Genomic DNA, 13,980 nt, shown 5'->3' on the forward strand with positions numbered 1-13,980 from the left:
AACTCAAATATTTGAGACTGAGAACAGCCGGCCCGGAACTAGAAGAGGGAAGCTCAGGGTCTTTTCCCACTGCCCCCCACTGAGTGTTGAGGACAGCACCAGCTGGCCGATCCCAGGAAAATCTCTGAAGCCGTATGCTTCTGAGGAGGATTTCTTGGAGAGCTCTAGCCAACAAATGACAGTCCCTCAGTTATAATTGGCAAATTTGCTCTGGGAACAGATCCTTTCCCCCAAATAGCCCCATCCAGCCGAGGCACCCCACCTCACTCTGGGAATGCTTCATGGCCAACTGGGCTGCACCCTGCTTCCTTTCCTCAGCCTCATTCTGCTCCCTGGGCCAGCCCTTTTTCCTGAACCCACTGTGCAGGAGCCCTGTCTCTTTTTCTCAATGTTTCCCACCACTTAGGCACTGTTTTTCTTTACCCAGGAGCTCATCAGCACGCCCTCCTTACCCATGAACTCTCTCCAGAAAGCTTCTGGAGTCGCTTTCTCTTTACAATGGGTCATAAGAATGATACCACAAACTTGTAGTTTCTTACGAAGCACGTGTGTTTGATATATTCCTGGTCCTCAGTGAGTACCAACTGGAATCATGTTGACTTGTGAAAACAAATGGCTTGATTTTTCAACAAAGCTTTTAGTAGAAGTATTATTATCTTCCTTTGAAGGCTTCCCAAGTGAGCTGGTTTCTTTTTTTAACTTCAACTTACAATTTTCTTATTCATTCCTTGACAGTTCTTAATGATAATTTGTTTCTTTTTTTGGCTAATGAAATAAGCAAGCGAAGGGAAGTGAATGCAGTGCCAGTCAGCCTATTTTGCTATATCTGAGTTTGAGTTTATTTTCTGCGGGTGTAGGTGGAATTTCAGTGCTTTCCATGGCAGCCAGAGAGGCTAGAGTTAAATCACAGGGTGGAGTGTTCTTAGAAATGCTAAAGCAATTGCCTTGCCATTCTTTCGCTTTTACCTTGTTTTCATTTAACGTTACCAAAATTAAATGTTAACTTTCCAAATTAAAGTCTGAGGAATGCTTTTGGGGGCGGGTGCAGGGGAGTTAATAGGCTTACATTTGCTCATAGAAATGTTGGATAGGTTATTTTTAAGCACTCCTGGGCATGTTTAGAGCTGTTAAATCTTTAATTAATCCACATCTTTGCGGTGGGTCAATGATATTAGGATGAGAAACACAGAACTGAACTGATGAAGTGATTAGCCAATCAGTACACAGGATAACCAAGAAGGAAGGAACGTAGAGACTCACTCTCAGCCTTCTGCCAAGGCCTCAGAACTTCCCCATGACCTAACAGCACGACCTGTCCCAAAGCTATGTGATGCATGCATGTTCCTTCCATCATTGGAGGTCTGCTGTAATATTTCATGCTTATTTTTATCAACTTGAGATTTTGTTTGAAAATCTTGGAAGCCAGTGAGTTCTGTGTTGCTGTTTGACAGTAAAGAAGTAGTCTTTTACAACTAGCTTGGATTTCAGTCTCTATAATATTTCCCAGTTTAATTTCTCACTAGAATACAGTGTTATTTAGGACATTGTTGAATATGTAAGAGTCCTGCACATTTGAGAAGAAAGTCATTCCCTTCTCGCTCCCTTGATAACTGATGGTAAGGGAAGGAAAACCAATAAGGAGGTTTTTATGTGGTTGATTTTGTTTGTTGGTTGGTTAGTTTGATAACAGAATTAAAAGCTGGAGGCTGCAGTTTGAAATCAGATTCTTTCTGGTTCCCCTGTTTTGTTTTGTTTTGTTTTTCTTGTCTATAATTAATCTGAGACCCTCTTAATAAGGAAATCTGGTAAATGATCCAGTTGATTTCTAGTTGGGCATTTTAACTGTTAGAGTGTGTTATTTCTTTTTTTTTTTTTTGAGTGTGTTATTTCTTGCAAACACTACAATGCTCTCCTAGCCTTCCCCGAAGCACATCTTTAACTTTTTGTCAGGTACTGAAATAGTGCTGAATGGAACTAATTAGAAGGGGAACACAAGGTGTATTATGATTAGACATCAGAGTGCTACTGACCCAGGAAGGAGATATCTAGCCTTTGGTAAAGATTTACACTTCGGGTCAGCTGGTGTCATGTTCATTAACTAGAAGTTAAAAATCGTGCCAGTATTTTTAAAGGGTATTCCTTGTTACTATTTTATTTGAAACATGCTCTCTTATTTCCCAGATTTCGCCGCCAACTTTCTGAACCCTGTAATTCCTTTCCTCCTTTGCCGACAATGCCAAGGGAAGGACGTCCCATGTACCAACGGCAGATGTCTGAGCCAAACATTCCCTTCCCACCTCAAGGCTTTAAGCAGGAGTACCACGACCCAGTGTATGAACACAACACCATGGTTGGTGGTGCGGCCAGTCAAAGCTTCCCCCCTCCTCTGATGATCAAACAGGAGCCCAGAGATTTTGCATATGATTCAGGTAGGCCCATGCTTTAAGTTATGTTTAAGATAAATCTTTTCACTTGCTTGTCAGTTTCATTAGTGTTGGCCACAGATTGGGTGGCTCCTGACCATTTTTTGGTGGAATCTTTCTGATTTATTCCTTCTTTGAATCTTTCTCTTTATGTGAAGGGTTGGACTGTCAAACCATTTTGGCATGAGCCAATGGATGCAATAGTGTCTAGAAATGAAACCTGTCCAAAGAAGAGTACAATTTGTAAAATTACACACACTCTCAGCCCAAGAGAGTAACGTGATCATTCTTTTCTTGATTCTGGGCTTTCTTTCCATTTGCTCCTGCTGCACTGTTTAAGAACAATATTTACAGAAAGCAATATTCTTCTGTACTGAGTAACTTATTGCTTATAACTGTTTGTTTGTTTCTTTATTCTTGTGGCAAGATTCCAAGGGTCTGGAAGTAAGGATTCTTCCATATTGGGAGAGGGATAGCAAAAATAGCAATAATAGGCTTAGCTCTAGCCTCACTGAGCCCGAAAGATCTCACTAAGTAGTACGTCAAGATGGAGAATTGTTTCCCGAAAGTAAAAAGCACTTATGTCTATTGTTAATGTTACCACCAACTTTGCCAATGTTTGACCTTAAGAACTCAGAAAAATTACTTAACTATTCTGTGCTCATTTCTCTTGTTATAATCTCAAAATCAGGACACCTGCCTTTCAGAAATCTCAGGAATTCGGGGAAAAAGTATGAAATAGAAGCTAATGCTTCTAAGAAGGGCACCAGGCAAAATATTACTAACGTTATTGTAAGCATGGTCAATAGATGGTTGTGGACTTAAAAGTATTTGAAAACAATGTGACTTCCTTTCATCTGGATACAAAGTTGTGGATGTTCTTTAGGAAGGAACTATTGCTTCTCTAGGCATAACTGCTGAGTTTTTCTATTGGTTCTACTTGAGGAAAGAAAATTGTCTCCTGGTCTTAAGTTGCCAACTTGCATAAAGTTACCTGTTTTATTATAAACTGGTCTTAAAGCTCAGCAAGAAGGAGCCCCACCGCTGAGAGTCTGCCTCTGGCCACCCTTCCTCATTGGCCAAGAAGTTGAAAAGGACTAAGGGGAATTGCCCACTGAGAGGCTATACCTCTACTTCTGGAAGGTATACCAGTTACCCAGGGCCCATGAATTCCCTGCCCAGCCAACCTTGAGTCCACTTCCAGGGCCTGAGCAAGTTTATCCCAGGCCTTGTTTTCTGAAGGCAGAGCACACTGTTCCTGTCTAGGTCCAAGGAGGTGGCCAAGGGATAGCTGCTTGTGGGAGGATGAGGATGAAGCTTGGTTGTGCCCATATGTTTGGTGTGTGAGGCCCCCGTGGTGTGGAACAAGGTGGGGTTGAGGGATAGGGAGAGAGGCAGGAAGGGGGTGTGGAGGGGCCGGGGTCTGAAGACTGAAAACTGGCTGCATACCATCCTCTTTCAGCACTAATCCTAGAGATTTCCCCAAATTCTAGGTTTGGCCTGGCCTTCCAAGTTGTTATGTTTTTATAGTTTCAAGGAATAGGAGGAGAGAACATATTTATTTATCGTTTTGTTCGGCTGGTTTATAGTTTAAAAATTTAAACATATGGTGTGAGGGACTGTACTTGAATGCTTGTCCCAGGCCCTGTAATTTGGAGACGGTCCTAGAATGTACCATAGTGTTTACACTTTAGAACCTTTTATGTTTGTCCATGATTTACGGGCATAATTAAGAACTCTGCACTACAATGGGCTTTATTATAGACACGATTCATTTTTCTCTGCAAGTTTCTAGTCCTGTTAACTGATGTTATCCTTACTCTCCAAACCACATTTTTAATTTGCTGCACAGTTTTTTGAATTCATTGTGATTTCAAGAAACTTTACGTGGAAATCAGTTAAAATAGCCCAGATAATTGGTTGAAAAGGACTTGTAGGGCATAGCATTTTTAGAAAATTCTTTGTGTTTTTTAGAAATGTTTTTATATGTATAATCTCAGAAAGATTATCATTGAAATCATTTTCTTGATTCTGTGGTTTTCCATACATATATATATACATATACACACACATATAGATATTCTCCTTATATTTATATTGTATATAAAATTATATATAACATGATGTTGAAGACGTGTAACTTTTCCTGAGAAGATGTGAACCAAACAAGAAAAAGATTTAAATAATACATTGAGAGCAAAAAAATAGGAACTCGGGCTGTGAGGTTTAATTGCATTATTTGTGGACCATATATAATATGAATTCCAGAGTCAGCTATGGTCTGACCCTCAAAAGCACAGATTCAGTCACTTCTAACCTAAAGAAGGATAGTCCATTCCTTAGCTCAATCTGCTATAATAAAATACCATCGTCAGTGGGAAAGCTGAAGTAACAGACATTTAACTTCCACAGTTCTGCAGGCTGGGAAGTCCAAGATCAAGGTTCCAGAAGATTCATTTCCTGGTGAGGCCTCTTTTCCTGGCTTTGCAGATGGCTACTTACTCACTGTGTCCTCGTGCGGCAGAGAGAGGGCTCTGGTCTCTCTTCCTCTTCTTTTATGAGGACACTAATTCCACCATGGGGACCCTACCCTCATGACCTAGTCTTATTCTAATTACCTCTCAAAGCCCCCGCCCCCCTCCAAATACCATCACTTTTGGCATTAGGGCTTCACAATGAATTATGGGGGACACGATCATTCAGTCTATAACAGTCCAGTATCCTGTTTTAAAGGCACATAGGGCATCTCTTTTGGAAGTTGCCATAAAGCTTGCAAATGACTTGTGGAATATTTGTTTAATATTTGAGAAGCTGTTAATTTATGTTACTTTCTCCCCTGTAAATTATATTTCCGATTGCTAAAGTTGGACAACACCTTTGAATTCTAATTTCAATATTGCCAATAAGATACACTTCAGTTTCGCTTGAGTAGTTAAATAGTAAAGTTGTATCTTCTGGATGGATGTGGTCTAAAGAACTGTAGTTACTGTGTAACCAGGGAAGATGAAAAATTAACCTGTGTGTTCCAAAATACGTTTTACTGGCCACCAAATTGCTGCAATTAAGTTGACGCATCTGTATACGTCATCCATTGCCGTCAAGAAGTACGATCTCCAGATGTTTTGTTTTGTTGTCATTAGTTCTTTCATCCTTGCTGACAGAATATTAAATAACCTTTTTAGGAAATCTAATGTATTTATCACTGAATCATTAAGTTCTTTGTTCACTTATTGATGTTGAACAAGTAGCACATTAGAAAATACTTTATGTGATTTAAAGACAATGCAAAAAACGTTTCATAGTCCATTTACTCAGCATCTGTGATCCAGAGTTTGTCCTTTAAGAAGGCCTCTAGAACTCGTTATCGCTTAATTCAATATAGCATAAATGTTGTGAAAATAAAAGAAGCTTTGTAAGTGAAAAGGTAGCATGATTATGCCCTAATAAAGCCTGACATTAATTATGATATGGGAAATGGAAGGTCTATTAGGTATAATTATAATTACAGGAATGCAATTTCAACTGCTGAGTATTTAAGCTAAAAAATTGCAAAATATTATGTTAGTAGAGTAGAAATTTTATTCAGGAAAAGGGACAAATCTTGGATCAGAAGACACTGAGGAGATAAAAAAAATTGATATTTAGGGCCAATTTGGTGAACCAGTACAGTGAGATCATGATTATATGATATTAAGTTCTCAGCAGTCCAGTTGCATCTATTATTGTTGTTTTCCTCCTCTGCTTCTTTAGCCTAATAGTGCTGCATAAAGCAGGACACAGGTTTTTTGTTGGTTGGTTGGTTTGTCTTGAATCCAACCTGTTTCCTCTCTTTTGCCCCTATGGCCAAGTGACTATGTAAAAAGCGTTGACTAAGCATTGTGAGCTTCATATGGATGCAATGCTCCATTTTCATAAAATCGTGGTTATTTTCCCATTTTCATGCTTGCATATGAGGTTTTGCAGATTCAAAATGCCCAATGAGGTAAATATTTTAGATACTCACAACAACATATTTTATTAGAATTGTATGTGTTCGTTGATTCGTCTTTTGTTTTTGTTTTGGATAGCTTCGGGTAGTATTTTTAGGAGGGTGGTGGGCACATGAAACTAAAGTTTGACTCAAGAAAATATCAGCACACAATGTTCATGTGCTTTGATCAGTAGGTATTTTCACTCTCAGAAAATTATCTTAAGGAAGGGGAGATGCAGGATGAATGTTTAGCAGGGGGAGGAATATTACAGAGGAATTGAATGGTAATGTAAGTTATGGCTGCCAATAACAGAAATACTATGCAGCCATTAGAAGTCAGGTTTCAAAAAATATTTAGTGAAATGAGACTATTGAGTAAAAAAAATTATAAGTTTAAAGCCCGACTTATGCAAAATAAGACTCAGGACATAAATACTGTGGTTATATATGCGTGGTGCTATTATAGGCAATATTTATTTTGTCTGTAAAGTGCTTTGTCCTTCAACAGTGCTTACGTACTGCTTTCTTATTCAGACAGAGTACGCATTATATTTTAAAGTATCAACCAATTTAGAATTGAAGAAAAAAAGTGTCCCAATTAATCACATCAGTCCTATAAGTGAAAAGAATGCTAAGTTAAAGATGACACAGTCTCATTCATTGCAAACCTGACTTTCTATTCGTTTGTTTCCAGGACTGCCTTAGAGAGGGAGGAGAATGAATATGCTACTTGGTGGGTTTCAGGTTCATCCCTGCACTGTTCTTGCAGTACCATCATTTAATGCTATTACGTTCCTTTGCATTTTGGGGTGTCTTAAAAATCTTAACCTAGGAGTTGATTGGAGGGGGTGATACATTAATAAGGTGTTTGGGGTGTCTTAAAAATCTTAACCTAGGAGTTGATTGGAGGGGGTGATACATTAATAAGGTGTTTTTAACACTCAGCACCTATTCTATTACTTTAATTAGTTTAAAAGGTACTTCCCAGCCCTGTGGTGGAGCAGTTTAAGCTAGGAGCTGGGAAGGAAGAGGGGAAAGAGAACTTTCAGGGACAGAATAAGGTTTCTGAAATAAGAAGAAGGGGGAAAGCGTGTGCTTGGAGCTTCGGGAGAGGAGGAAGTAGTTGTAGAGGGTAAGGGAGAAAGCTGACGTCATGTTTTCTGAAGAAAAAGTTTCTGTACTTTTTAATTGTGTTTTTTAGGGCCATGAGTCCTGGTACTGATGAGGCCTTCTTTCAGTTTGGAGGCATGTCGCATTTATGTGGTAGTAAATGTTAGCATTATTTTCAATTGGGAAATTGACACAAACAGCTGTTTCATAGAATCATAAATCTTTAAACTCATGAAAGCGCTGGGGTATCACCTAATTCACATTCCTTCTTTACGCCCTATTATACAGATAAAATGTCCGAGGCTCATTCAAGTTAACTTACCGTCAGTTACAAAGGTGTTTTGTGAAACAGCCAAAACCAGAACCAAGGTTTTCTTATTCTTAGTTTAGCGCACAGTCCACAGCCTATCTTTCTATATAATTGTCCAAAATAAAGTACTTTAATCTACAATTTGTTAGACCCTTTTCTCTAATTCTTAGAATGAGTATTTGCCTATGTCTTTTCGGTACGCGGGCCTCTCACTGTTGTGGCCCCTCCCGCTGCGGAGCACAGGCTCTGGACGCACAGGCTCAGCGGCTGTGGCTCACAGACCCAGCCGCTCCGCGGCATGTGGGATCTTCCTGAACCGGGGCACGAGCCCGCGTCCCCTGCATCGGCAGGCGGACTCTCAACCACTGTGCCACCAGGGAAGCCCTGCCTATGTCTTTTAAAAGCTCTATGTGACCCAGGGCAAAGAAAGCATTTGCATTAAAACTTAAGGTGTGCTTTTCCTAATTTGGGGGTATTTATTTCACATTAGACAGTCCCCAGATTTTATTCTGTTAGGTGCTCACTGTTGTAAGGTAGGAAAATATAAAACTTCAAATGATATTTCAGATTAAAATGTGTTCTATTTCCTTTTTAAAAATACACCATAAACATTATCAAACATTGAGATTGTCAGAGAAGTAACTTTTCCTAATAGTACTTCTGGAAAAGGCTGAACAATTATTAGAAGGAAAAGTATCAAATTGATGGCCTAGCCAGCTCGAAAATTCTTTGATTGATTATATAAACTTTGAGTTTGTCTGAGCCTTCTTTCTTATTGGACTTCACTCTCTGTTAAAACACTTGATAGCTTGATGGCTTAAAATTTAACTATAAGAGTCATTTTCAAACTTTTGTCAGCTGAAGCTATTTTTCAGCAGAAAGCTTATGAAGGACTGCAGTATCTAAAACAGATACAGGACCTCCCTGGCCATCCAGTGGTTGGAACTCCACACTTCCACTGCAGAGGGCGAGGGTTCGATCCCTGGTTGGGGAACTAAGATCCCACATACTGTGTGGGATGGCCAAAAAATTAAAAAACAAAACAAACAAAAGAACATATAAGGAAAGCTTACATTTGGAAAAATAAGACGGGCCTTTTCTATCTTTCATTTTTAAATCCTAGCAACCCTTTCCAAGTTTCCATATACTTCATCACCTTAGGACTTTGATGAAGGCCAATAGACAAACCTTCAAATTTAGAGAGTAATTATCTGTACTTAGCATGTAGAAAAATAATATGTAGGCAGAGAAATGATAAAATAGATGCACAATACTTAGCTCATGTTAAGTATGTTAAAACTAGGAATACGTTTAACTTTCATCTGTGAGAGCTGACAAATGTATCTGGTACTCACATAGGGCCAAGCTGGCAATGTAGTCGTAACAGTTAAATAGTTTTGCGTTTCTGAAGTGGTGAGAGAAGATTTTTATGTTGTCAATGTTATTCTGTGTTTTGCTGTGTTGATGGGTACTCATCTTAAATAGCAGAGAAGATAGTGAAGTAATTCCTAATGCTGCTCTTAGTGAGCGTTGCTTGGGATTCCCCTTGCAGAATTTAGAATATAGTTTGAAGGTTAAAGTTATAGGATGAAATCAGTAGATAATAGAGCAAGAAAAACGTACTTGTTTTCTGCAGCCACATGGAAATATGAGTAAATTGTGCTTTATGTGTTTGGAGATGATTTGTCAGGGCCTCAATCAACTGGCTCAACTTGCACAAAATTACAAAAAAACAAAAACCAAAAAACACCAAAATTCAGAAGGCAAGATGTACTCAGTAGTTTATTTCTAAACTGTTACTACTATGATTGTTACTACTACTCCTGTAGTAATAGCTCAGAGATTCTGTCATCAGGATATATTATTTTTTAATGATTTCTTATTATTTACTTTTTAAGAGGGGATATATATTTTAGGGAAACTAACCTCATATATTTTATAATAAATGTTCTTATATGTCTTCTGAACAATTGAGTTATACATAAGTAAACAACCAGAAATATTGTTCAAGAAATACAAGGAATGCAGTGATGACAAAAGGAAACTGTTGAAAAATGCTCATTAAAGGTAGATGGAACAGAGAAAAGAGAAGTAAAGGCTACTGATATTTATTTTGAACTTCCAGGCTTGCCATAAACTAGCTTCTTCATTTCTGAAATGGAAGGCCCCATGACTGATAATTATAACTTTAATTTTTAAAAATATGAAATAAAAACATTTAGAAATATTAAGCTTTACTTCATCACTTGTACTTACATATCTTTGAACCACCTTAAAAACTAATTCTTAAAAGAATACTGAAATTTTTAAAGCCAAAAAAAGAGAATGTTATTTAAGAATTAATAATTGAATGTACGTTGACTCTTCAGTGGTCTTTCTCTGTTCCATGTTTTCTCTGGATGATAGATTATAGGATTCCTTATCATCTCCCCTCCTGGCTGTGTCAAGTATTTTAATTTTAGTTTAATTTTAGTTTAAAGTTAAATATGGTAGTAACTTGATTTATTCTCTATCATTTTATTAGCCAGATATTAGAAATTGGAAGATAAATATTAAATTATAACACCATAGTAGAAAATCTTGCACACATTTGAAACCAAAGACCATGCATTTTTCATGTTTCTCCTCATTCCTTCTTCTATAGGCATAGCAAAGATCCTATGAGAAATCAGTTAGAGATATATTCAGGGATTGTTGACTGCAGCCATTTCCCAATATGGCTTCAGGTCACTGGAAGAGAAAAGTATTTTCTTCCCTCTGGAGTCAAGGACCAAGTTACAGATGGCTGATAAAACCCATTATATGTTTTAACAGTGTTTGGTATTGGACTGACTCTTTACAACTCATTCCCATAATTGCTCATAAATAGTTTTCTTCCCTCCTAAAAACTCTGGATATTTTTAAGCATTACCATCTTTAGTAATTTCCAGCGCAGTGATGATTATGGTTCCATGAACTTTGGCTTTTTGTACCTGCTATTTAACACTCCCAAAGGCCAAGCCTTGGCCCTACTCCATTACTAAGCATCATTTGCTTATTGGCCACATTTTCTCCTAAAACATGGCAGCTGATTTTTTTCCCTCCTAACTTTGAAACCATTGCTCCAAAATTTTCAAGTGGAGAATCACTTGGGAATTTAAAGGAATGAGCTATTGATCCTTCAGAAAAAATTAACATCTTACCTGTTTCTCTAGAATCCAAATATAATTTTCTTTTTCTCAGTGTGTGATTTGTGGACTAGTAGATCACTTAATCTCTGATATTTAGGTGCTTAAATTATGACAAGTGACGGTGATGCCTTCCTAATTGATTTTGTTATTATAATAGAGCTCACAATTTGACTTTGCTTTTTATTGCTTAGCAGATCTCATATGAGTTTTCCTCATTCAGTTCTGGGTTAAAATAGCAAATCTCCCCAAACAGTACTTTGGTCCACTATATCAGTTTTTCTAAGAAATACTTCAGTATGCTCTAAATCTACAGTTACAGTAAGTGGCATTGGCTAGTGATTTGATTTGAGAATTGAGACTATGGTCTGGATTTACTCTTTATGCATTAACACAGGTCAAATGGACAGGGACTGTATTTTAAGTCAGTAATGGAAGGCTGAAGGCTGTCTTAAACCAATCATATCAGTTTTACCCATGACTGATTGATCCCTAGGGGCAGAGCCCTGTAAGCATTTCTCTTACATGAATGGACTCTTATAGAGCCTGGAGTTTCATTCATAAAATGGAGACTGAAAGGACACACACACACACACACACACACACACACACACACACACACACACTCTTTACTCTCTGGAATGTCCATTTATACAGAGCTGAAGGGTATAGTGTTCCATCAGCTGCTGCTTTTGCCAGTTGACTGGAAGTAATGATTAATGCTCATTGGTCCTGCCTGCATGTAACCTGACACTATTTATGGCCTTGCAGTGTTCCTAATGTATAGTGAATGAGAAGGCAACATTCTCAAATCAGAAACATAAACAGGAACTGGTGGGTCTGAATTCCATTCAAATATGTCATTTCAGCCACACAGTGTTTGTCTAACTGGGATTTTACAGGCAGGAAAGGGGGAAGGGAGGGATAATCTGCTTGTGAGTTGAACTAGCATGAAAAAAGGGAATTAGAATGGGGAGGGGGGTATACTTTTTTAGTGTAGGATTTTTAGTTTCTTTTTAAAGAAAACAACCAGGATGCTTAGGCCCAGAACTGCTTATTGCGAGTGGGTGAGATGAACATACAACTGTTTTCATATGTGCAACTAAGATTTGCAATTAAATGAGACAGTTTAAGGATGCGCATTTGGATTTCTCCCTCTGTGTGTGTGTTTCATAAACGTGAACAAGAGAGGGAAGATAAATATTTATTTTTTACAAGTATATATCTGAGTATATATGTTTTAGGTTTAGAATATTGTTATAGAATATTTTACACTTAAAGGATCTCTATACTTAAGTGACTTAACTATTTAATAGTTTAAAGGGAGACTTTATTTCATAAAATATTTTTACCTAACGTAGGCATAACTTAATTGAAATCTTTTCAAGGAATTTTTTTCAGATTAAATAGATTATGGATTTTATCATGTGTGTACATGTGTGTAACTTTTCTATTTAATTGCTTCTAATACAGTCTTGAAAATTTTACAAAGATAGCTATTCAAAAACACATGTGAAAAACAAAGCAAGGCAAAACTGAAAGAATGACACGCATATATCATTATGATTTATTTACTATTCTCTTAAGTTCAGAAAAGTATCTTTGAACATTCCATTCTGCTAACCCTTCTTTGCAGTGTGTGGGCCCTCACAGTTCACTGTTTTCATCCACATGTTTTTGTTATTCTTAGCATTAAAAAATAAAACCACCCACTTGGTATGACACTGAAACATTATACTGAATCCTGGACCTGTTACCTATTTACTACTAATGTCATTTTGAGCATGTTTTGTTACCTCTTTTGTCCTCAGTTTCCTCATTCATGGAAAGGAGAAAATAATTCCTATACCTTTTGTGTTTTTGTGAGGATTAAATATGACTATGTTTGTAAAATTGCTAATATAGTGTTAGGGGTCTAGGCAATTAGAATAAGGATTTCTGTTGATATGATTTTATCTTAACTTCTAGAGATTTCCTCAGACTGTTGCTAGTTCTTGAATGAGGTGCCACTATTATAATATTTATAAATACACTTCAGTGCTAAAGGATAAGACAAAATAAGAGAGATATTCTTATGTTAAAACAATCATATTGGGGCTTCCCTGGTGGTGCAGTGGTTGAGAGTCCGCCTGCCGATGCAGGGCACACGGGTTCGTGCCCCAGTCCGGGAAGATCCCACATGCCGCGGAGCGGCTGGGCCCGTGAGCCATGGCCGCTGAGCCCGCGCGTCCCGGAGCCTGTTTTCCGCAACGGGAGAGGCCCCAACAGTGAGAGGCCCACGTACCGCAAAAAAACAAAACAAAACAAACAAAAAACAATCGTATTGTGCATAGCCAGCAAGATAGTGTACAATTATGCTGTTTCTGACGTAGTGAAACAGTCATACTGAACTTACTGCTAGTGTTATTCATGTTTAAAGCAAGGAGACGAAATCATCTGAATATTGAGGTGATCCAAGGAAAAATGAGTGAGAGGACAAAGCAATTCATGATGTATTTGTTTCAAATTGTGTAGGTTCCAGAAAGGGAACAATTCAGTATTGAAGCTCATCATGAAAAATTCCCCCACTTCAGAATTTTTTTTGTGGCCCGCTTTGGCAACTAATGGCATCTTTTCTCATATATATTTTTAAACTTCCGTTAATTGTCAGAGTGCAATAATATCTAATAAGTAGTCAAAGTTAAAATTGTGCTTATTTTGTGCAATTGTGTTTCCTATCATTGCAACTTTATTTTCAACTCTAACTTACTGAAACCTCCACAGGCTTGTAAAACTGTGAGCCAACTAGATCATAATAAGCTAATCCTCTTTGAATGTGGTGGTTATTTGCGTAGGATACTGTCCCCTGCAAAAAAAAAAAAAAACCAAAAAACCCAGATGCTTACAAGAGAAGTTTGTGGTTTCTTAGGTAAAATTCTATGCTGTTGTTTTAGGTTATATAGCCTTTAAGTTTTAAAAGCATCTGAATGCAGATAACTGTGTTACTTTTTTTTTCTTTTT

The 13,980-nt window shown here is 37.7% G+C and overlaps 1 protein-coding gene across 2 annotated transcripts in view; it reads left to right on the forward strand.

Annotated features, from left to right (window-relative positions):
- Positions 1-13,980, forward strand: part of ETV1 (ETS variant transcription factor 1) — a 90,748-nt gene that overhangs the window by 54,544 nt on the left and 22,224 nt on the right. For both annotated transcript variants that reach the window (XM_024767076.1, XM_024767077.1), the window contains exon 8: positions 2,182-2,429. In XM_024767076.1, the coding sequence (XP_024622844.1) occupies positions 2,182-2,429 (248 nt within the window). The remainder of the gene's footprint in view (positions 1-2,181; positions 2,430-13,980) is intronic.

The sequence above is a fragment of the Neophocaena asiaeorientalis genome, unplaced genomic scaffold (assembly GCF_003031525.2).
Source record: "Neophocaena asiaeorientalis asiaeorientalis breed wild unplaced genomic scaffold, Neophocaena_asiaeorientalis_V1.1 scaffold70, whole genome shotgun sequence".
Taxonomy (NCBI): domain Eukaryota; kingdom Metazoa; phylum Chordata; class Mammalia; order Artiodactyla; family Phocoenidae; genus Neophocaena; species Neophocaena asiaeorientalis.